Source organism: Coloeus monedula (assembly GCF_965178545.1).
Source record: "Coloeus monedula genome assembly, chromosome: 30".
NCBI lineage: Eukaryota > Metazoa > Chordata > Aves > Passeriformes > Corvidae > Coloeus > Coloeus monedula.
Window position 1 is genome coordinate 2,131,906 of NC_138810.1, and position 21,123 is coordinate 2,153,028.

Genomic DNA, 21,123 nt, shown 5'->3' on the forward strand with positions numbered 1-21,123 from the left:
CACACAATCTTCCCTCGGATTTAAACCAGGGATTTCGACAGTCCCCAAACAGCTGCGAGGGCAACGCAGCCACTCAGCAGCTCCTCCAGACTCCTGCACAGTTGAGCGAGGAAGAGGAGAAACTCCCTATAGCCACAGAGATCCAAAAAGCTTGGCAAAAAATCCCTGAATTCCAGAATCCCTGAGGTTGGAAAAACCCTCCAGGACCATCGAGTCCAATCTGTGGCCGATCCCCACCAGAGCCCTGAGTGCCACGTCCAGTCATTGCTTGGACACCTCCAGGGATGGACACTCCACCACCTCCCTGGGCAGCCCCTTCCAATGCCTGACAACCCTTCCCATGGAAAAATTCCTCCTGGAATGTGTGGACGTGGCACTTGGGGACACGTTTCAGCGATGACCTGGTGGCGCTGGGTTCATGGTTGGACTCGAGGGTCTTAGAGGGCTTTTCCATAATTATTAACGGGATTAATAATTCCGTGATTCCAAGTCTGGCAGAAACTCCACTTCCCAGCTACCCCTCCAGGGAGCACTCCCAGGACAGCAGGACTGGGATGGTGGCCAGGAGAGGTCCCAGCTCTGCTTGAAGCAGCCAGAGACATCGCTGGGCATGGAGCTCCGACACCAAATCCTTGTTCCCGTTCTGCTGAGGAGCACTTTCCCCCTTGCCCCAGCACATGGGATGGAGAACAGAGATGGACCAACCTCCACCGCTAACGTCTGGCTTGAGATAAAGAATAATAAAGAAATAAAGAATAAATAAAGAATATTTACGTCTGATAAACACACATCTACAGCAACAGCCAGTTCTTGCTTCCCCACAATGAACAAGCCCTGACACGAACCCCAAGTGCCTCAGGAGGCCTCGTGGGGTCCGTGGCCCAAGCAACACCACACCAGAGCTGCCCATCCACACCACATCCCACAGAGATCCCACCCAGAGAGCAGCGGGCGCTGCATCCCCCGCTCCCGGCACAACCCACCCCACAGGGCAAGGAGGGGCCGTGGCCAACTTGCCACCCAGTGAGACGCCCGGGCGGCCGCCCCACGAGCCCCCTGGAGCTGCCGGCACGCGGCCTGGGCGGAAAAACAGCTTGGAAAAGTCGCCGAAATGTTTCGGCTCAGAAACGCCGGCGGCGCAGGAACGGAGGCTCGTCAGGAATGCAATCCCCAGGGCCGCTCGAACACATCGGTTTCCCACTTTCCTTTTTATAGGGAATGATCCGTTTGATACATTTACATAATACCATAATCTGGAGGAATTTCTGTCTCTTCCCTCCACAGACATCCTCTCCCCGGGAGAACAAGCCCGTCTCTGTGAGGGCACCGCGCTCTGTGGATAAACACTGCTCCTGGGGACAATTTTCCTTAATTAGAAGTATGTTAACAGCACGGGCACAAAGACAAACTCCTGCCCCGAAGGGCGCCGGACGGCCGGACAGACACCCCGTGCCCCCGAGGGTCCGGCACGGCCCCCCTGCTCCCAGGAACAGCCAACTCCTTGTGTCCGAGCCAGGCAGGAGGGGACGGCGGAGAGGACGGCCACCACCACACACGGCCACTGCCGTCACGTCAGCCTCGTTCCCTCAGCAAACCAGGCTCGAAAATAAATAAATTCACCGCCCTCTCTGCTAAGATGTTTCGCTGCGAGGAGGAACCGCTGGGTGGAAGCCGGTGGCCCATGGCCAGGATGTCTGACTCGGCGCTGGGATGGATCCCTGGGGCTCTGCGAGAGCTCACACCCGCCCTGCGCAAGCCAAACGTTCCTCGGGGGCAACGTGGCCCCCCCCGGCGCTGTGCAGCCCCCACAGAGGGACATCCCAGCCCGATGAGTGGCAGATGCTGGAGCACTGCCCTTCTCCAGGGAGCTCTGGGACCCCCAGCCCATGTGGTCCCTGTGCCTCGGACCCCCGGTGCAGCTCCAGGGCTGCATCTGAAGGGGAACTGTGTCCAAGCGGTCACTGGCTCCTCTCCAGCCCCCCAGTGACACCGTCTCCAGCTCCCCGGGGTGGGGACACCCCAAACTTTCACTCCTCCCCATGTCCTGGCTCAACCCCGCAGCATCCCTGCAGAGCCTGGCTGAGGCACCGGAGGTGGGAAGAGCAGGAACAGGGATGGAACAAGCTCCAGGCTGCGTGGAGGGCAGCCAAGGGACCGCTAATTACTTGGCCTTAATGAGACCATTCCATGGGCACAAATATTCCGTAGAGGCCGAGGGAGGGATGGGGCACTTGGCTTCCTTCTGGGTGAGAGGAGAGAGACACAGGCTCGACAGGAACCCAGGGAGCGCCACTGGGGTGATCTGGGGGGAGGGGGGATGAGAAAGCAGAAATGGGGCCAGCGTGGGCAGGGAGGGTCCTGCAGGGTTCCCGCAGAGAGCCTGGCACGAGGCAGCACGGGATGGACACACAGAGGTGTGCAGGGACAGACAGATGGGTGCTGGGACACACAGATGAGTGCTGGGACAGACAGAGGTGTGTGCAGGGACAGACAGAGGTGTGCAGAGACAGACAGAGGTGTGTGCAGGGACAGACAGAGGTGTGCAGGGACAGACAGATATGAGCAGGGACAGACAGATGGGTGCTGGGACAGACAGATGGGTGCTGGGACAGACAGATGGGTGCAGGGACAGACAGATATGAGCAGGGACAGACAGATGGGTGCTGGGACAGACAGAGGTGTGTGCAGGGACAGACAGAGGTGTGTGCAGGGACAGACAGATATGAGCAGGGACAGACAGATGGGTGCTGGGACAGACAGATGGGTGCTGGGACAGACAGAGGTGTGTGCAGGGACAGAGAGAGATGGGTGCAGGGACAGACAGATGGGTGCTGGGACAGACAGATGGGTGCTGGGACAGACAGAGGTGTGTGCAGGGACAGACAGAGGTGTGCAGGGACAGACAGATGGGTGCAGGGACAGACACGCTCCTGTCCATGCGAAACCAAGCCCATCCCTGGGCACGAGCATCCTGATGACTCAGGACATTAATGTCACCCTTTTGTCCCCAGCAAGGTGGGAACGCAGCTCCCCGATGCCACCACGGCCTGGGGGGGTGGTCTCAGTCCACTTGGGGGTTTTTTCCTGTCCCCTGTGAGGGGAAACACCAGGTAATGGGAGTCAGAGGTGCTGGGTAGAGCCGCAGTGGGGTCCTGAGTGTCTCAGTGGCAGATCTTGATTAAAATCATCATCGTGGTGTTGTCCCCTCCCACACAGTGAGCTGGTGTGAGTGCACAGCTCCAGACATGGCCCCCAGTCCTTGTTCCCCCCATCCTCTGCTCTCCCCATCCCCACCCCCTGCTCCCCTGCAGCTCCTGCTCTCCTTCATCCCCAGCTCCCACTCAATCCCTGCTTTCCCATATGGCCCCTGCTCTCCCCCATTCCCTGCTCTCTGCCATTCCCTGTTCCCTCCATCTCCTGCTCTCCCCTATCCCCTTCTCCCAACCATCCCCTGCTCCTGCTCTCCCCCATTCCCTGCTCCCATCCATCCTGGTCCCTGCTCTCCCTCATCCCCTGCTCCCTCCATTCCCTGCTCCCATCCATCCTGGTCCCTGCTCTTTCCCCCAATCCCCTGCTCTCCCCCAGCTCCCCCTTTCCCGTGTCGCTGCAACAAGAACAGCCACAAACAGTTAAAGAAAAAACCCAACAGAAAGGAACCAGGAGATGAAGTTACCAATCATCCCGCTCTCCTGCCAAGTGAGTTCACATCGGAGCCTCTTTCTTGGCCAGGATGAGGCAGCAAGGAAGAAAAATAGCTTTCCATGCAAAGTGGGGGAAGAAATGTACTTGGATTCCTCTGCAGAGCAACATCGCCCTGAAATCAATCTGTCCCAGCGCCCACAGCTCCTGTGCCCGCTGGCACCGGGACAGCCCATTCCGAGTGACAGGGCTGAAATGGAGTCAATGAAAACACCCTGCGAGCCGGGCGGCTTGGGATTGATGCTGCCCAGGAAGGGATTTTAATGGTGGCCAGATTGCCGGCGTTCAGGGTTTATAATGCGCTCGGGATCAAATGTCCTGATATTTCAAACCCCTTCCTGGGGGCTTGTTTTATAAAGGAAAACAACAAACCTTAAACCGAGAAATAATAAATCACAGCACCTCTGCAGCCCTTTCCCAGCAGCCCCACATGGATCCTGCCGAGCCGCAGAATTCCTGCCTGCTCTGACTGGGATGGAGCAGTGCTGGGACTGGGAAAGTGGTGCTGGGACTGGGAAAGCAGTGCTGGGACTGGGAGAGCAGTGCTGGGACTGGGAAGGAGCAGTGCTGGACTGGGAAGGAGCAGTGCTGGACTGGGAAAGAGCAGTGCTGAACTGGGAAGGAGCAGTGCAAGACTAGGAAGGAGCAGTGCTGGGACTGGGAAGGAGCAGTGCTGAACTGGGAAGGAGCAGTGCTGAACTGGGAAGGAGCAGTGCTGAACTGGGAGAGAGGTGTTGGGACTGGGAAGGAGCAGTGCTGAACTGGGAAGGAGCAGTGCTGAACTGGGAGAGAGGTGTTGGGACTAGGAAGGAGCAGTGCTGAACTGGGAAGGAGCAGTGCTGAACTGGGAGAGAGGTGTTGGGACTGGGAAGGAGCAGTGCTGAACTGGGAAGGAGCAGCACCAGTGCTGGGATGGAGCAGTGCCGGCCCCAGCCACCTGCCAGCACAACAAATTCATTCCCTGGCTTCACCAAGCTCCTGGTTCTGCCTGTGCAAAAAGCCACAGAAAAGGGGAAAAAGAAAGCGAAAGAGCATGAGAAGGGGAGGGGAAGGGGAAGGAAAGGGAGAGGGGAGCCACCCCAGGAGCCACAGAGCAGCCCAGTGCTCCCCAGTATTTTTCCACAGTCCAAGCAAAGGGCTCCTGCCTTCCCCCGAAGGCAGGTGACACCCGAAAGCCGAGCGTCACCCGATCACAGCGCACCGGAGACGGGGATTTAACGCCGCTGTCAACGCCAGCGTGGAGGCCAAGAGGTGACCGGCACAAGCTTGGGCTGCTGCCAGCTAAAGGTGGCCTCCTAAGGACAGTCCTGGCCTCTGTGCCTGCTCTAGGGAGGTGTTCCCACCTCCTGGTGTCACCTCTGGGGGACAGGGACATGAATTTGATGGAAGGAGGCACAAATCCCACCACAGCTTTTTCCCTCCCTGTCCTGGCCCTGGGTCGGTGGCTGAGCAATGAGGATTGCTCAAGGATGTGATCCCTGACAAACGGCCCCAGGATGGGGTACAAGGCCAGCAGGATAAGCTTGGAGAGCTGGGGGAGCTGGGGGAGCAGCGGGCTCCGGCCAGGACATGGGAAGCAGCAGCACAAGAGCCCAGCAACAGATTTTAATTATTATTTTTTAGTGCTCTGTTTTGGCTCTGAAATTCCTTGGAAGCCCAACTCCAAACAAACAAGGACATTGTCTGGGGAAACACGCGGAGGCTGGAATCTGCTTGAGAAAACCCACGGGATCACAAAGTCCTCAGAGGTCAAGGATCTGCCACGGAGCACAGAGGGTCCAAGGGGAGCAGTGACAGCCCTGCCCCGGTCCCCAGCTGTCCCCTGCCCCATGCCAGAGGGGTTCAGGGCTGACAGGGGGTTCACAGTGAACCCCCCTGTGCCATCCCGATGCTCCAAGGGGTCGCAGCAGCCTCGGCACAGGCACGTGCCTCTGTCCTTGAGCACGAGCGGGCACGCGGTGCCTGCCAGGATCCTCCCGGACAGGAACACTGCTAGATTGTCACACGGAGCAGAGGAGAGGGACAGAGGGATGGGAGGAAGGATAAGACAAGTTCTCCTTGTTACAATTCAGTGCTGGCAGGAAGGACGAGCCCTTCCCGTGCCATCGCTGGTGCCTCATCCTCGCCATGGGGCCGAGCACGGAGGGACACCGGGGCTGGCAGGACGGTGCCACTTCCAAGGTCCCTGTGGACACGGGGACAGCCTGGATCCTTGCCCAGTGAAGGACCATGTCATCCCACCTGTCCTGACCATTGGCACCAAGCTCCACATGTCCCCCAGAGGTTCCCCGAGCCCCCCCCAGCCCACTCCGACTGATGGCAGAGAGAAATGATCCAATTCCAATGAGAATTGGAATTCTCTTTTGCAAGAGAAATGGACAGAAGGCTTCGTCAGCCTCGGATTTTTAGCCTGTCCCCAGAAAAAGACCTGGGGGTAGGGAACCAGCCAGCTTAGATCAACTGAGAAAATCAGTGCCTGTGACAAATATCCACGGGCAGCGAGGTGGGAGCCGAGGGGGCGGCGCCACGGGAAGCGCTGCGGCTCCGGAGCCTGCGGAGAGCAAAAGGCTTTGGGAGCACAAGGACCAGGCGAACAGCAAAGCTCCGGGGACAGCGGGTCGTGCCAAGGGCTGTTAACAGCCTTCATTTAACACATCTCCCACAGCACAAGTGGCAGGAATCTCCACAGGAACGGAGCGGGACAGGGAGGCAGGGAAGTGACCGGAGCCAGGCTGCGGCACCGCACATCCCAGGCATCCCCCAGCAGCTGGAGCTGCTGCTCTCCAGCCCCACAGCATCAATCTCCCCCCCCCCCCCCCCCAGCAGATGCCAGCTCAAGCCCCATTAGCAGCAGGCACCAGGGAGGTCCTGTTCCTGCTGGGAGCAGATAATGCCATAAAGAAGCAAATAAAGAGGGAAACCACTAATTGGATTCATGGGTCTCTCCAGTGTCCTGCGGCAGAGTGACATTATCTCTTCATCCCGACCCCCAGCACCTGACTCAGCGCTGAGGGAATTCACTCCTCCACTTCCTTTGTGCTGATGAACCAGCCTCACCCTGAGGGAGCCTTCAGAGAGGGACACCCAAAGCAGAGACCCCCAAAATCCCACAGACCCCCTCCTAAATCCCAGGAGAGGGAAGCCGAGCCCTGTCCTGCCTGACTCCACGCTATCGCCTCTGAGAGCAAAGGGTGAGGCCTCTCCCTAAAAATACACCCTGCCCTAAAAATACACACGGTGAGCTGAAATTAACTGTGCACACACACCCTCGGCAGCGCCCACAGCCTGCCCAGCCCTGCCACACGCAGCCCCCAGGACCCTCAGAACCCCCGGGACCCCAGCTCACACCCCACTGCCCTCGGCAGGGAATCGCTCTCGGCTCCGGGATCCACCCGGGACCTTCACTCGCTTGCAGAGATCCACTCCTCCAAGTTCATCCAATTTGCTGGATGAGCCATTGCTCGTCATCCAACAGCGTGGCCGGTGGGATAAGGGGATCCCTCTCGCTTCAGGCCCCCCTGGAAGCCTCCTCAATTTCAGGAGGCAAGAGACACCCCCGGGGGAATGACACCAGGGAGGCAAAACCTGACAGAGACCCACCGCAAACCCCAGATGCTCCAATTCCACCCCAACCAGTTGGTCTGTGGTGTCAAGGGATAAAACCAGTGACAGGAGGGGTGTCCCACATCCCAGCTCTCCAGCTTTCCATGGGGGGACCCCACCAGCCCCACTGCTCTGCACAGGTAGGGAAGGTGCTGGAAGCCCACAGGGACCCCTCTTGGGCCTGACTCAGAGAGCACTGAAATCCCAGCCAGTAACTCTTGCTCCCATTCTGACTGCAAAACTGGGACCAGCAAGCCCAAAGAGGACACGGAGCTGTAACCGCACTCGTTCTGGCCACAGAGCCACCAGCAGAAGGAAACTGCTACCAGCCACTCACACCATGACTCACGTGGCACCCACAGAGGCATCTTCGGGTTGGGAGTTTGTTCTTAGTCACTTTTTGGGGTGGGACCGAAGGACGCAAGAACTGCCATCCCAAAACCTGCTGCACAGGCAGCAGCCCGGCTCCTCCCTGTACCCCTTTCCCTCATACCTGCACACCAAGAAACCACTAAACTTGCTAGAAATAACAATAAAAGGTAAGGGAATGACCTGGCCCTGCGGGAAGCTGCCTCCTTCCCAGTTTCACCCACCATGGCCTGGGGACAGTGGGGCGGTGGCGAGGAATTGGGGATGGGGGAGCAGGATGGGGGTCCCGAGGGGAGCGGGCACTCACGGTGAAGGCTCAGGGAGATGTTGATGGACCGTTCTTCCACAAAGCCCTTCAGGTTGGGGATCTTGGCACACTTGAGGATGGTCTGCGAGGCGCTGTCGCCCACGTGCACCCAGCACACCGTGTCCTCCACGTAGTTGAAGTCCATGGCTGTGGTCTGCTTGGCGCTGGTGGGGGTGATGTTGGGCACGGGGGCTCCACTCAGGTACGTGGCCAGGATGTTCTGGGAGTTGGCAATGAGCAGCACGGGAGGGCGATCCACGGGCTCTGCGGGCAAGGAGGGGACAAGGGGGTCAGGGTAGAGATGAATGCCATGGCTGTAACCGCAGGGAAGAGCCCAGCGCAGAGAGCCCGGGGCAGGGCTGCAGAGCTGCCCCAAAGCACCACGCTCCCCCCTGCCCAGGCTCTCACCGTTCTTGGCTTTGCAGGATCTGTTGTCCGGCTGCAGGAGATACCCCTCGACACAGCTGCATGTGTAGGAGCCCTCTGTGTTGGTGCATGTCTGGCTGCATGTCCCGTACACGGTGCATTCGTCAAAGTCTGGGAAAGACAGGAAAAAACCCGAGGTTTGGACCAGAAAACACTCCTCCTTCGCTGCCTGAAAAGGGAATGCGGCTCCCACCTTTCTCCAAGGTGGAGCTGGAGAGGAGGGGAGGATCCCTGAGCCAAAGGGACCCTCACACCAGCTTCCAGAAGAATTGAAGGGACCTTCACATCAGCCTCCAAGGAATCCAAGGGATTCCTTCCAAGGCCACCCCACGACAGGCCAGGCAGCCCCTGGTTCCCCGCCTCAGCATCAGCTGCAGCAGGACAACCCCTGCCCGGCCACTGAGCCTCCCTCCAGCTCTGCACCTTCATTCCCACTCCAACCCCCTCCAATGTCCAGCTCTCAAACCCCTGGCTTGGCTGCTCTTTGGGCAGATGAAAGCCATGCATCCCCCAGAGCTCCGTGCCAGAGTCAGGAACGGTCCCTGCCACCACGTGAAAGGGATGGAGCCAGCACAATCTCCCACTTCGAGATTTGTTTCCATCACACCGATGCCATCAATCCTTGCTGTGACCCTCTCCTATTTTTCCCATCCTCTCCAAGCCAGGGACACCAGGAGCATGTGCCAGTCCCTGACCCCGCACACAAAGACAAAGCTTTTTCCTTATTCCCAGTATTCCTCACTCAGGCTTTTGGGAGCCGCATCCTCAGCGGAGGGACTCCCATCCCATCCCATCCCATGGATCCCATCCCATCCCATGGATCCCATCCCATGGATCCCATCCCATGAATCCCATCCCATCCCATCCCATCCCATCCCATGGATCCCATCCCATGGATCCCATCCCATCCCATCCCATCCCATCCCATCCCATGGATCCCATCCCATGGATCCCATCCCATCTCATCCCATCCCGTGGATCCCATCCCATCCTGTGGATCCCATCCTATGGATCCCATCCCACCCCGTGGATCCCATCCCATGGATCCCATCCTATGGATCCCATCCCATCCCATGGATCCCATCCCATGGATCCCATCCTATGGATCCCATCCCACCCCGTGGATCCCATCCCATGGATCCCATCCTATGGATCCCATCCCATCCCATGGATCCCATCCCATGGATCCCATCCTATGGATCCCATCCCATCCTGTGGATCCCATCCTGTGGATCCCATCCTATGGATCCCATCCCATCCTGTGGATCCCATCCCATGGATCCCATCCTATGGATCCCATCCCATCCCATGGATCCCATCCCATGGATCCCATCCTATGGATCCCATCCCATCCCATGGATCCCATCCCACCTTCCCTGTGTTGACTCAAGGTCTGCCCAGCCCCTTCCCCCCCCGAGCCAAGCCCTGGCTGCCAGACAGTGGCATTGGCCACATCCCCAAGGACTCACGGTCACCAGCATGGAGTGAGGGCTGTGCCCACCCCAGACCCACCTCTGCAGCTCCTCCGGTCCTCGGCCAGCTGGAAGGAGTGGTTGCAGTAGCAGACGGGGCCGGCCAGCGTCGGTGCACAGTGGTGCTGGCAGCCCAGCGCCGAGCAGTTGGCCAGTTGTTCTGCGGGGACAGGGAAGGTGGAAGAGAGAGGATGTCACCCAGGGAGGAACAGGATGGACATCAAGGACCCAGGGCTGGGTGAGCAGGACCACCAGATACCCCAATGGGAACTCCATGCTGCTCCCACCTCGCCAGTGGGGAGAGAAGGACTGAGCCCCTCACCAGAGGGAGGGAGGATGTGGGGGATCCATGGCTGCTCCACGGAGGGGGGGTCTGAGCAGCCCCCACCGTGCCCAGGGCTGCTGATTCCATGCCACTTCCAGAAGTGGCCAAGACCTGGCACTCTTTGTGCAGGGGAGTGGCATGGGATGCAGCTCCAGGGCATCCTGGGGGATGTGGATGCACCAGAGCTCCCCTCCTGTCCAACCTGGTCACTGGAGTGCTCAGAGAGGACAATGGGGGGGTTCAGCACGGGAGCTCCGCTGGCACTGCCACCCCCAGGATGGCTGCAAGGGCAGTAGAGTCCCCAACTCCCTGAGGGGAGAGGGATGGGGGGAGCAGTGGTCCAGCAGCTGGAGCGTGAACGGGGGTTGGGGTGACAATTCAGGGTGATGGCTCAGGGTGACAGCTTGAGGTGATGGCTCGGGGTGACAGCTCGGGGTGACAGCTCGGGGTGATTGTTTGGGTTGACAGCTCGGGGTGACAGGGTGATTGTTTGGGTTGACAGCTCGGGGTGACAGCTCACCTGCCCAAGCCTGGGGCAGTGGCAGGCTGGGACTCGGAAGCAGCTGCGAGGAAATGGAGGAAATGCCTCCCTGGGGCGGCACCGGCTGTGGGCAGGGGGGACTCGGCATCCAGCTCAAGCACCACTGAGGGCTGGCGGCCCCAGCGTGCCCAAACCTGTGAGCACCAGGTGCCCAAAGCCCCGAGCAGCTGCCCCAACGCGGCTCACGTGGCTCACGTGCTGCCCGGCCGTGAAAAATCAGATCCCACTTAAGTAACGAGAGCTGCTACTCAAATATTAATTCCCAGCTCAGGCACAGCTGCAGGAGCTGCCCCGGGCTGCTCCCATGAGATCTGGGCAGTGGAGAGGAGCTGAGTCCCAGCAGGGAGCCCTTTGGGGCCAGGGGTGCTGGTGGAGCAGGGCAGGAGCCCCCCACCCCTGGCGGGGAAGGGTTGGGGAGCAAAGAGGCTCCGGAGCGCGGGGTCAGCCCAGGACACGCGTTTCTGAGCGATTAATCTGCGCAGCAGCACGCTGGTTTAGGGAGTTTTCCAGCAGGATTAGCCACGGGGACAAGCCAGGAGGGGGGACAAAGCTCCTGGAAATTAGGAAAAAACCACAGCGGTATCTCTTATCTGGACCAGAACCCCAGGCCTGGAGCTTTTAAACCCAGGAGACAATGCAGCTATTTCATGGCTGCAGGCTCAGGAATGATGGGCATTTCGCTTCCAAGCGGCTCTGGATAATCTCTGGATCCGTGACTGTGCTGAGCTGAGTGTGGTGGGGCTCACACTCCACAGGAGAAACCAGGGGACCTCATCACTCCTGCCCTGAGGGGGAGAGCATCCCATGGGGCAGCCACTCCTCTCCTGCAGCCCCCTGGCACCCCCAAACCTACCCCGGCAATGCGAGCCCTCGTCAGAGCCGTCGAAGCAGTCGTGGAGCCCATTGCAGAGTTTGCTCATGTGGATGCAGAGCTCGGTGCCCAGGCAGTTGTGCTCGTTGGGTTGGCAGCGGGACACTTTGCTCTGAGGACCTGCAAGGACACCAAAGGGTCAGCACAGGGACCGTGACCCCCCCTCCCCCGGGTGCCAACACCCTCCTTGTCCCGAGGCCGTGGCACGGGCAGGTTCATGGGGGGGCCCCCTCCGAGCCCAGCACAAGGAGATTTAATCTCCATTATTAACTGGAAAAATTACAAAGGAAGCCAGGCTTTATTTTTAAGCTCCTCTGAAAAGAAGCAAGGCATGGAGACAAACAACAAACACACCATAAATCCATTAACGGCCTGAAACCCCAGGAAAAGCTCCTGCGACGTCCAGCACAGATTCACCCCGTGCTGGAGGTAGCTGCAGGGGTGACAATGACCCCTGGCACGGCCCCTACAAATCCTGACCCCTTCCTTGGGGTCTCCTCTTCTCCCTGCCCCAAATCCACGTTTCGGAGCTGAACAAGCAGCATTTCACTGGAGCCACCAACACATTTCTGCCCAGCCAAAACATCAAAATCCCATTTTTCAGGGGCTGTTCATGCCTCACCCTGCCCTCAGCAGGGCTGGCAGCGGGACGGTGGCAGAAATAGCTTGGTGGATCCCCTCGGGCCCCCAGTGAGCAGCGAGAAGGGCACAGCACACAGCGCGTGTCCAGGCACGGTCCCGTTTTAGCCCAGTCACCTTCACCGGAGGCTCCGACAGCGGAGTTTGCCCTAAATAAGCTCCAGCTCTCCTTGGAGAGGAGCGTTACATCACAGCCAGAGCTCCGTGTGCCGGCACATCCTCATCCCGGACACCACCGAGGGACACTGGAGGTTATCCCACCGTGACCCTTGGGCCCCCAGAGGGGGATAAAAGCCCTCGGCAGCACATGGAGCTGTGGGACAGGGACCACAAAGCCCAGGGTTTGTGAAGCCCCCGAGCACTGAAGCCCCACACCAAGCAGGGTCCTCAATCCATCCAAAGCCAAAATTTCCCTCTGTCTGTCCTGGGTAGTCACACCCATTCCTGCTCAAGGGATGCCAGAAAAACGGGAATCTAACAGGCTCCAGGTGCCAGATCACTGCCTGGCGTCTCAGACACATGCCAGTATGCTCCCAGTGAGCCCACTGGCCTGGCACTGGGGCGATGAGATCCTCAAGGTTGCTCAGGACACCCAGGCTCTGTCACAGCCATCGGGGATTTGGGCTTCCCCTCTTTCCCAGCCCCAGGGCACCCAGCAGGTGATTCCTGGGATAATTTCTTACCGGGTGCCACCGCATAGATTTATCTTTTCACAGAGAGTGGGCCCCCAGTAATTGCAAATTATGGGTTAATTAAGTAACGTCGATATATGGACCAGAAGAATGAAGGGGCTGAAGTGAAGCGCCCAATTCATCAGCCGGAACTGCTCTGCCGTGTCCATTATTCCCTACAAAGAGCCTGGATCAAACCACTTATCCCAAACAGGGCAGGATTAATCCACAAGCCACTTTGTTTGCTTTTGACCGTGCTGGCGCTAATAAATGAGCCAATTTATTACATGTGACAAGCTTGTGGTACACCCCAAGGAGCCGAATTAGATAGGAATGTTTAACCTCGAAAAACCACTCAGGAAAAAAAAAAAAGAAGGAAAGAAGAAAAGCCATTCTTCCTCCTGCAGTTGATTTGGCAACAGCCCAGGGAGACACAGATGGGGGGAACACAATGAGGGAAGAGGCTGGAGGAGCAGGAGTGGGATGGTCCCACTTGTTCCGTCAGGATGGCAGCAGTGAGGGTCCTGGTGCTGCCTCTGGGTCACTCCTGAACTCATCAGGACCGTGCCAACAGCAGATCCAGCACGGCAAGACGAGGGATCCGAGGCCTCCTGAACCTTCGGATCAACGGATGGGCCAACCAGGCACTGGCCACAGCTGAGCCACGGCAAATTCCTTCCTCAGAGCCCCTCATCTTTGATCTCCAGCAGGACGAAGGCTCTTGTCCAAGTGTTTTCCTCCCAGGGAAGCTCCGTGGAGCAAAAAACTGACCGTGCAAGAACCGTGTGTGAGCCGCTCGCACCGAACGAGCAGCACTGGGGACAGGAAGGGAGCAGCCGATGCTCAGCAAAGCCAGGGAATACTTCAAAGGATTCCCCAGGGAGGAAAACCTGGCACGTGCCTGACGGCATTTCAAGAGGCTCTGGCAGGAGAACGTCAGTGTCACGCAAATGCCGCGGCACCGGAGGACTCTGGAGCGGCGGCGGGAGCTGCGCTCGCAGCCCGGCTCAAACACGGATTAAACGAGAGTAATAAAAGTCATTCTCTCCCTGCCAGGGAGATAAGGGGGATGAGAGGCTGCTGGAAGCCCCGGTGCCGGAGTGGCGTGAGAAAAACTGGCCTGGCAATCCTGGAGATACCACGGGCCTGTGCTGACAGGTTGGGAATGAGCCTGGGCAGGAGCAGGCGGGAGGCTCCGCTCATTCCCCGACCCGTGGCGAAGGCACAGATGTGCCCTGGCACCCCAATCGCCAAGTCCCAGGGGGCACAGCATCCCCCTGGCTCCCTTCCAGGGTCTAGGGGTGCAAAGTGGGAACTGGGGGAGGTGGGCAGAGCCCCTCAGGAAGGTCCAGCCGCTTCAGGTCCCCAGAGGTCAGCTGGGGAGGGAATTGCTCCCAAAGAACTCAGAGATTTCCAAAGTTTGGGGTCTGTGGTGGTGATGGAAACACACGGACTCAGTCCCACACATGGTGGTGAGGAGAGAGGAGATGCCAGGCTTTGGTCTGTGCCTCTCAGAGGCTCCCACTTCCCTGTCCTGGAAGCGCCAAGCGCATTCTGAGGGGCGCAGGGTCAGCAGGGGTCCTGTGTCCTCCAGGGATGAGCCTTCAGGGGGCTTCAACCAAACCCAAGAGCCTTCCAACATCCATGACCTCCACATGGATGGGACATGAGGTGCATCCACAGCACCAGGGGCAGCTCCTCACCAGCCCCAGGGAAGAGAGAGGAAGAAGGTGGAGAGGGAAGAGCACCCAAGGGTCCGTGCTCCGGTCACCTGTCCGTACGGACGGAGCGCGGACGCGCGCAGCAAGCGGAACACGCCAATCAGGACGGATTCCTTCCAGCCCCCAAGTCCTCCCGCTGTAATTTTCCAGCGCTGCTGATTGACTGGAGCCAGCCAGCCCATCCCAGCCCCCCATCCCTCCCACGGAGGGGCCGTTGCATCATTTTGCCTTAAGGAATAAACAAACCCGGAGCCGAACCAGAAACTGCTCTGGAGGAGACGGTTCTGCCAAGCACAGAGTGAAGTGGGAATCAGAGAGGGACAGCTGGGACAGGGGATGAGGGGATTCTGCTGGGCCCTGTGGTGGCTGTCCTGTGGCCCGGAATCCTGGGACATGGGGACAGGTGGTTCCTTGCTCCAGCCCAGCCGGAGCAGAGCTCCCGGCGCAGCCGCCATCCCTGGTGTCACCTGGCTCTGACCCCTGTGCAGACACCCCCCACATTCCCACTCCTACCCCCATCTAACCCATCCCAGGTCCCTATTTCCTTCCAGAGAGACTCCACCACCCCATCTGGGGCGGGAGCACCTCCAGAGCTGTGGCCACCAGTGTCCGAGTGGCTCCAACAGCTCAGACCGGTGAACCCAACCCAGCACCCTAATCCCAAAACACATCTGGGACAGCGATGCCGCCTTCCCAGCTGCTCCCCAGGACTCCCAGAGATCTCCTTCCCTCACTCCCCACACCCAGGAATGCCGAGGCGCTGAGGACGGGGTGACACTGCCCTGGGGGAGCTGCTGCTCCCGACTCTTCCTTCCTCATGCACGCCCATTTCGATGGGAACAAAAACAAACGAGTCATTCCCTGTTCCCAGGAGGCTGGTTTGGAACTATGGACGGATGGAGGGATGGAGGGATGGATGGAGGGATGGATGGATGGATGGATGGATGGATGGATGGATGGAGGGATGGATGGATGGATGGATGGATGGAGGGATGGATGGATGGAGGGATGGGGGATGGATGGAGGGATGGATGGAGGGATGGATGGATGGAGGGATGGAGGGATGGATGGAGGGATGGACGGATGGATGGAGGGATGGATGGAGGGATGGATGGAGGGATGGATGGAGGGATGGATGGAGGGAGGGATGGATGGATGGAGGGAGGGATGGAAGGAGGGATGGATGGATGGAGGGATGGATGGATGGGGGATGGATGGATGGGGGATGGATGGATGGACGGATGGATGCATGGAGGGATGGATGGATGGAGGGATGGATGGAGGGATGGATGGAAGGAGGGATGGATGGAGGGATGGATGGAGGGATGGATGGATGGAGGGATGGATGGAGGGATGGATGGAGTGACGGACGGATGGACAGACAGATGGATGGATTGATGGACGGACGGACAGATGGACGGACGGACGGAATGGACACCCCCCACCCCGAGGGGCTGCGGCGGGAGCTGAGGTAGAACGCTGATGGCCGCTCGGGGCCCTGGAACGCGCGTAGAGCGATGGAGCACACCCAGAGGAAGAGGATTAGGAAGGAAAGGCATACATACATATCTCGGGAGATTCATCCGAGCCATCCGGACAATCCTTCTCCCCGTCACAGCGCCAGCCCTTAGATATGCACGTAATCTGATCTTTGCATGCAAACTGTTTGGGGCTACAAGTCTTCGGTGCTGGATGAGAAAAGAAATAACGATAATAAACAACATCAGTTTCTTCCCAAGGACAAGTTGTTTCGAAAGAAAAAATCAAATTTCAATTAAAGGCCGAGATTGGTTCGGGGGGTTTTTTTTGGGGGGGTGGGGAGAGGGTGGGGATGATTTCTTTCCTATGGCTCGGCGGAAGTTTGAGCCTGGCACCGGATCCATCAAGCCTGCCCCTAAGGAAAGGAGGAAATTTAAGCTGGAGCATTAATTACACCGGGAGAAAACAGGAGCCGGGCGCTGCGATGCGCTCACAGATTTTAAAGATCATTTAACTTGGATGAATTAGCTCCTGGGAGCCAGAGGCGCTTCGTTTTCCGTGCTAGGCAAGAGAAAAACAGAGCAAAAACCAAGAAAACCCAAATGAGAACAAATTAAAAAGTATTGCTTTTTTAAATCATGAGGACAGCAGCAGGATGGGGATCCATCCATCCCGTGTCCACGACCCCCAGGCAGCTCAGGGAAGGGTGACCCCACATCCCTCACTGGACACACAGGGAAGGAACGTGGACAGAGCAAAAAACAGCAGGAAAAGCCAAAATCCAGAGGTTGGGGAGGGAGAGAGTTTGGGAAGAGCCTCCTGCCCATGTCCTGGGGGGGTCACTGAAATGGGAGGGACATTGCACCCCCCCAAACATGGGCTGCCATGGGGGTCACTGAAATGGGGGGTCACTGAAATAGGGGAGTCAGGGCAGTGGGGGGTCACTTGGGGTCCCCTCAAAACACAAGCTGCAATGGGGGAGGGGTGTCACTGCAGCCCCCCCAGAGAAGAGACTGCAATGGGGGCATCATTGCAATGGGGGGGTCACTTCACTCCCCCAAACCCAGCCTGCACTGGGGCGTCACTGAAATGGGGGGGGTCACTGCAATGGAGGGGTCACCGCAATGAAGGGGTCACTGCAATGGGGGGGGTCACTGCAATGGAGGGGTCACTGCAATGGGGGGGTCACTGCAATGGGGGGGGGGGTGTCACTGAAAATGGGGGTCACTGAAAATGGGGGTCACTGCATCCCCCTGAACTGAAACTGAAATGGGGGGGAGGGGGATCATTACAATGGGGGGGGTGGTTACTCCACCTCCCAAGTGGAAGCTGCAATGGGGGGTTCACTGCCATGGGGGGGGGTCACTGCCATGGGGGGGTCACTGCCATGGGGGGGGGTCACTGCCATGGGGGGGTCACTGCCATGGGGGGTCACTGCCATGGGGGGGGGTCACTGCCATGGGGGGGTCACTGCCATGGGGGGGGGTCACTGCCATGGGGGGGTCACTGCCATGGGGGGTCTCTGCCATAGGGGGTCACTGCCATGGGGGGAGGGGTCACTGCCATGGGGGGAGGGTCACTGCCATGGGGGGTCACTGCCATGGGGGGAGGGGTCACTGCCATGGGGGGAGGGTCACTGACATGGGGGGGTCACTGCCATGGGGGGGTCACTGCCATGGGGGAGTCACAGCCATGGGAGTCACTGCCATGGGGGGTCACTGCCATGGGGGGGTCACTGCCATGGGGGGTCACTGCCATGGGGGGAGGGGTCACTGCCATGGGGGGAGGGTCACTGCCATGGGGGGGTCACTGCCATGGGGGGTCACTGCCATGGGGGAGTCACTGCCATGGGGGGTCACTGCCATGGGGGAGTCACTGCCATGGGGGGGTCACTGCCATGGGGGGGTCACTGCCATGCGGGGAGGGGTCACTGCCATGGGGGGAGGGCCACTGCCATGGGGGGAGGGTCACTGCCATGGGGGGGTCACTGCCATGGGGGGTCACTGCCCAGCCTCAGCCCTGGGGGTGGCCGGCCCTCTTACAAACCCAACGCAACTGTGAGCCCTTGTTCAAGCCAAGGCAGCCGCACACGCAATTCCCAAAGCATTCATCCCGTGGCATCCCTGCTCTCCTGCCAAATTCCTGCTCCCAGGATCCACTCCACTTCCTGCTCAGCTCGGGAAAGGCGGGGGGGGGGGGGGGTTCTCTGTGTCTGCATCTTCGTCCTGCCATGGGGCCGCTCCACAGCAGGGAGGATGGGGGTGATGCAGTCCCTAATGCCAATCCCATCCCTAAAGGCTGCGAGGAAACTTCCCACCCTGCCACAACCCTGATTCCTCCTGGGAGCTGCGCAGGGCCTGATGCCGATGGAAGCGCAGCTCCTCCTGCCAACCCACTTCCTTCCCTGCCTCCCTTCCTTCCCTGCCTCCCTTCCTTCCCCGCGCACCGGCGGCGTGGCAGCTGCTGCTCGGCACCACGGCGGGAGCTCGGCACAGCCAAGATGGAGACTGGACGGATCAAAATGGATGGAGCATCCCTGTCCTTCCCCTCCACCTTCCCTAGGCCAGAGAAGCAGCCCAAGCTTGTCCCCTTTCTCCTCCCACCGGGCTGGGGGACAGGCTCCTCCTGGCCCAGCTCTGCTCCAGATCCAGCCCTGCCACCCCCTCGTCCCGGCGGAGCTCATCTGCCGCCTCCATCTCCCGGCCACAGGCGCATCCGAGGCAGGACTCATTAAGAAAACCACAGCAAAGAACTGACACTCTTGGATTTCCTGCTCCTCCTCGTCCTCCCAGGTCTCCGGCAGCCACAGCGTGACCTGCAGCTGCCGCAGCTGCTGGAACCCGCAGGTTTCACTTCCCGAAGGAGCAGGCAGGGCTACAGGAAGGCAAATCCGTGGGAACCCATTCCCAACCGGCTGCCCCATCCCAGCCGCTCGTGGGATGGGAAACCAGAGCCAGGACAGGAGCTTGTTGTGCACTGGCAACGCCAATCCTGGAGCAGGGACGCTCGAAGGAGCCATCCCTCAGCACCAGCGTCTCCGTGCTGAGCATTCCCACTCCGGGACCGGAGCAGAGCAGGAGCACATGGGATTTCCTCCAGGCACTGACACATCACTCACACACACCCTGTCCCGAGGACACCTGCCCTTCCAGAGGGCTGCTGATCCAGGCAGGATGATCCCAGGGAGCCATCCCGCCGCCACTCACCACCACAGGGCACCCAAACCCCAGCCCTTCCACCATTCCCAACCACGCTCCGGCCTTCGGCAGCGCGAGGCACCGCGGCCCTGGCACGGCCACCACGGCTCGGGGCAGGGGGAGGACGGAAGGAGCTCGCTTCCCACCGGGCTCCTCGGCAACCCCACGCGTTGCCTGCGCATTCCCTGTCCTCGCACAGCGTGTTCCCGGCGGGTTCAATGCCCCCCGCTCGCGGCGCGGTGCCTCGGTGCCAGGTGGACAATTAGAGAAGGTGTCTGTTCATGCATCCCTCGCACGGAGCCAAGTTCCCTTCCCGAGCCGGGCGCTCGCCCCAGCGGCAGCGATGGCAGCGGAGCTCCGGCTCCGGGATCGGGAATAAAGGCGCCTTCATCGGCGCACAATGGGCGGCTCAGAGCGGGGCCGGGGCAGCTGCGGGGACACGTCCCCGCCTTGGCAGGCGGAGGAGAGACCCCGGCTCAAAAGGGATTCAAAGGGGACAAAACTGTGCTTAAAAACACGGCAAAAGTTTGTGAAAAATAGCCAAAAGATGGGGGGAAACGGTAGGGCGGGGGGGGAACAAAAAAAAAAAAAATACAAACCCCACCCAAAGGAGGGTCCATAAACAGAAAAAATGGCGGAAAAAAGGGGGATGAAAATGTGGCAAAAAGACAAAAAAAAAAAAAAAAGAAAAAACAGGTCACAAAAGGTGGTGAAATAAAAGGGCCTCAAAAAAGGCACATTAGGAAAGGGCCCCCAAAAAGGCACAAAAAAAAGAGGTCCCCAAAATAAGGCCCTAATGCAAAAAAAGGGCCTCCCAAAAAGGGGATAAAAAAGGAGCCCACCCAAGAAAGGCCCCCCCAGAAGAAAAGGCCCAAAAAGGCCCGAAAAACCAAAAGGTCCGAAACCAAAGTGGTCCAAAAAAAAAAGGTGCAAAAAAAGCCATTTGGGTGCAAGAAAGAGGATTGTTGTCCTCCAGGACAGGGTGGGAACAGATGTCCCAGCAGCATCTTCCCAGGTGGGAAGGGGACCAAGAGCCGGGTGCCAGCATTCCATGGACACCCGGAGGCTTCGTGTTGGAGCGTGGTGGGTTGGGAAAAGGGCTGGCAAACACAAACAGCAAAAACCATCTGGTTTTTTGCCTAAAATAAGAAATGGACACCTAAACGGGCTGCTGGAGAGGTGGGGAAGCAGATCCTGGAGCAGATGCCACGAGACCTTCATTCCACAGATGAGGACAACATAAAAACCTGGACAGCCTGGAAGCAAAGCGCAAAAATATGAAAGAACTCCTTCCCTGCTTCTTCCTCAGCCCAGCTCCTCCTCCTCTCCTCGGGAGGAGGAGGCTGGCCAGGAAACGGCGCTGGCCATAAATACGGGCTGGGACGGGCGCGATTCACAAACCAGATGTTCTGGGGGAGAAGGGAGCGCCAAAGGGAGGGAATAAACCCACTCCAGAGGGAAACATTCCCACTCCATGTTCCTCCAGGTCTCCATCCCCACCTCGCACGGCCACAGCACCCCCAAAACAGGGCAGGTTGTTGTGTTTTGGGCAATTTCGGCCTGTTCCATCAGCCAGAGGAATACCACGCCTTCATCCCAATGTTCCTCCTCTTCCTCCTTCCCTGTGAATCGAGGCTGGAGCACTCCAGAAATCCATGGCCACTCTTCCCAGTCGAAGCCAAGCCCGTGGCCCCCATGGGACCCCCTCCAGTGCCAGCCTGGAATTTGTGACACGGAGCTGCCGGAGCCTTGCAGTCACCCAAGACACGAACTCAACCACATTCAGCACACAAAATCCACCAA

At 59.1% G+C, this 21,123-nt stretch overlaps 1 protein-coding gene across 1 annotated transcript in view; it reads right to left on the reverse strand.

The window, feature by feature from the left end:
- Positions 1-21,123, reverse strand: part of LRP1 (LDL receptor related protein 1) — a gene marked incomplete at both ends in the record, with an annotated part of 78,362 nt that overhangs the window by 46,561 nt on the left and 10,678 nt on the right. Inside the window, 6 exons of the mRNA XM_082299053.1 lie at positions 7,979-8,242; positions 8,387-8,515; positions 9,917-10,036; positions 11,596-11,733; positions 16,210-16,332; positions 18,881-18,997. Of these exons, the coding sequence (XP_082155179.1) occupies positions 7,979-8,242; positions 8,387-8,515; positions 9,917-10,036; positions 11,596-11,733; positions 16,210-16,332; positions 18,881-18,997 (891 nt within the window). The remainder of the gene's footprint in view (positions 1-7,978; positions 8,243-8,386; positions 8,516-9,916; positions 10,037-11,595; positions 11,734-16,209; positions 16,333-18,880; positions 18,998-21,123) is intronic.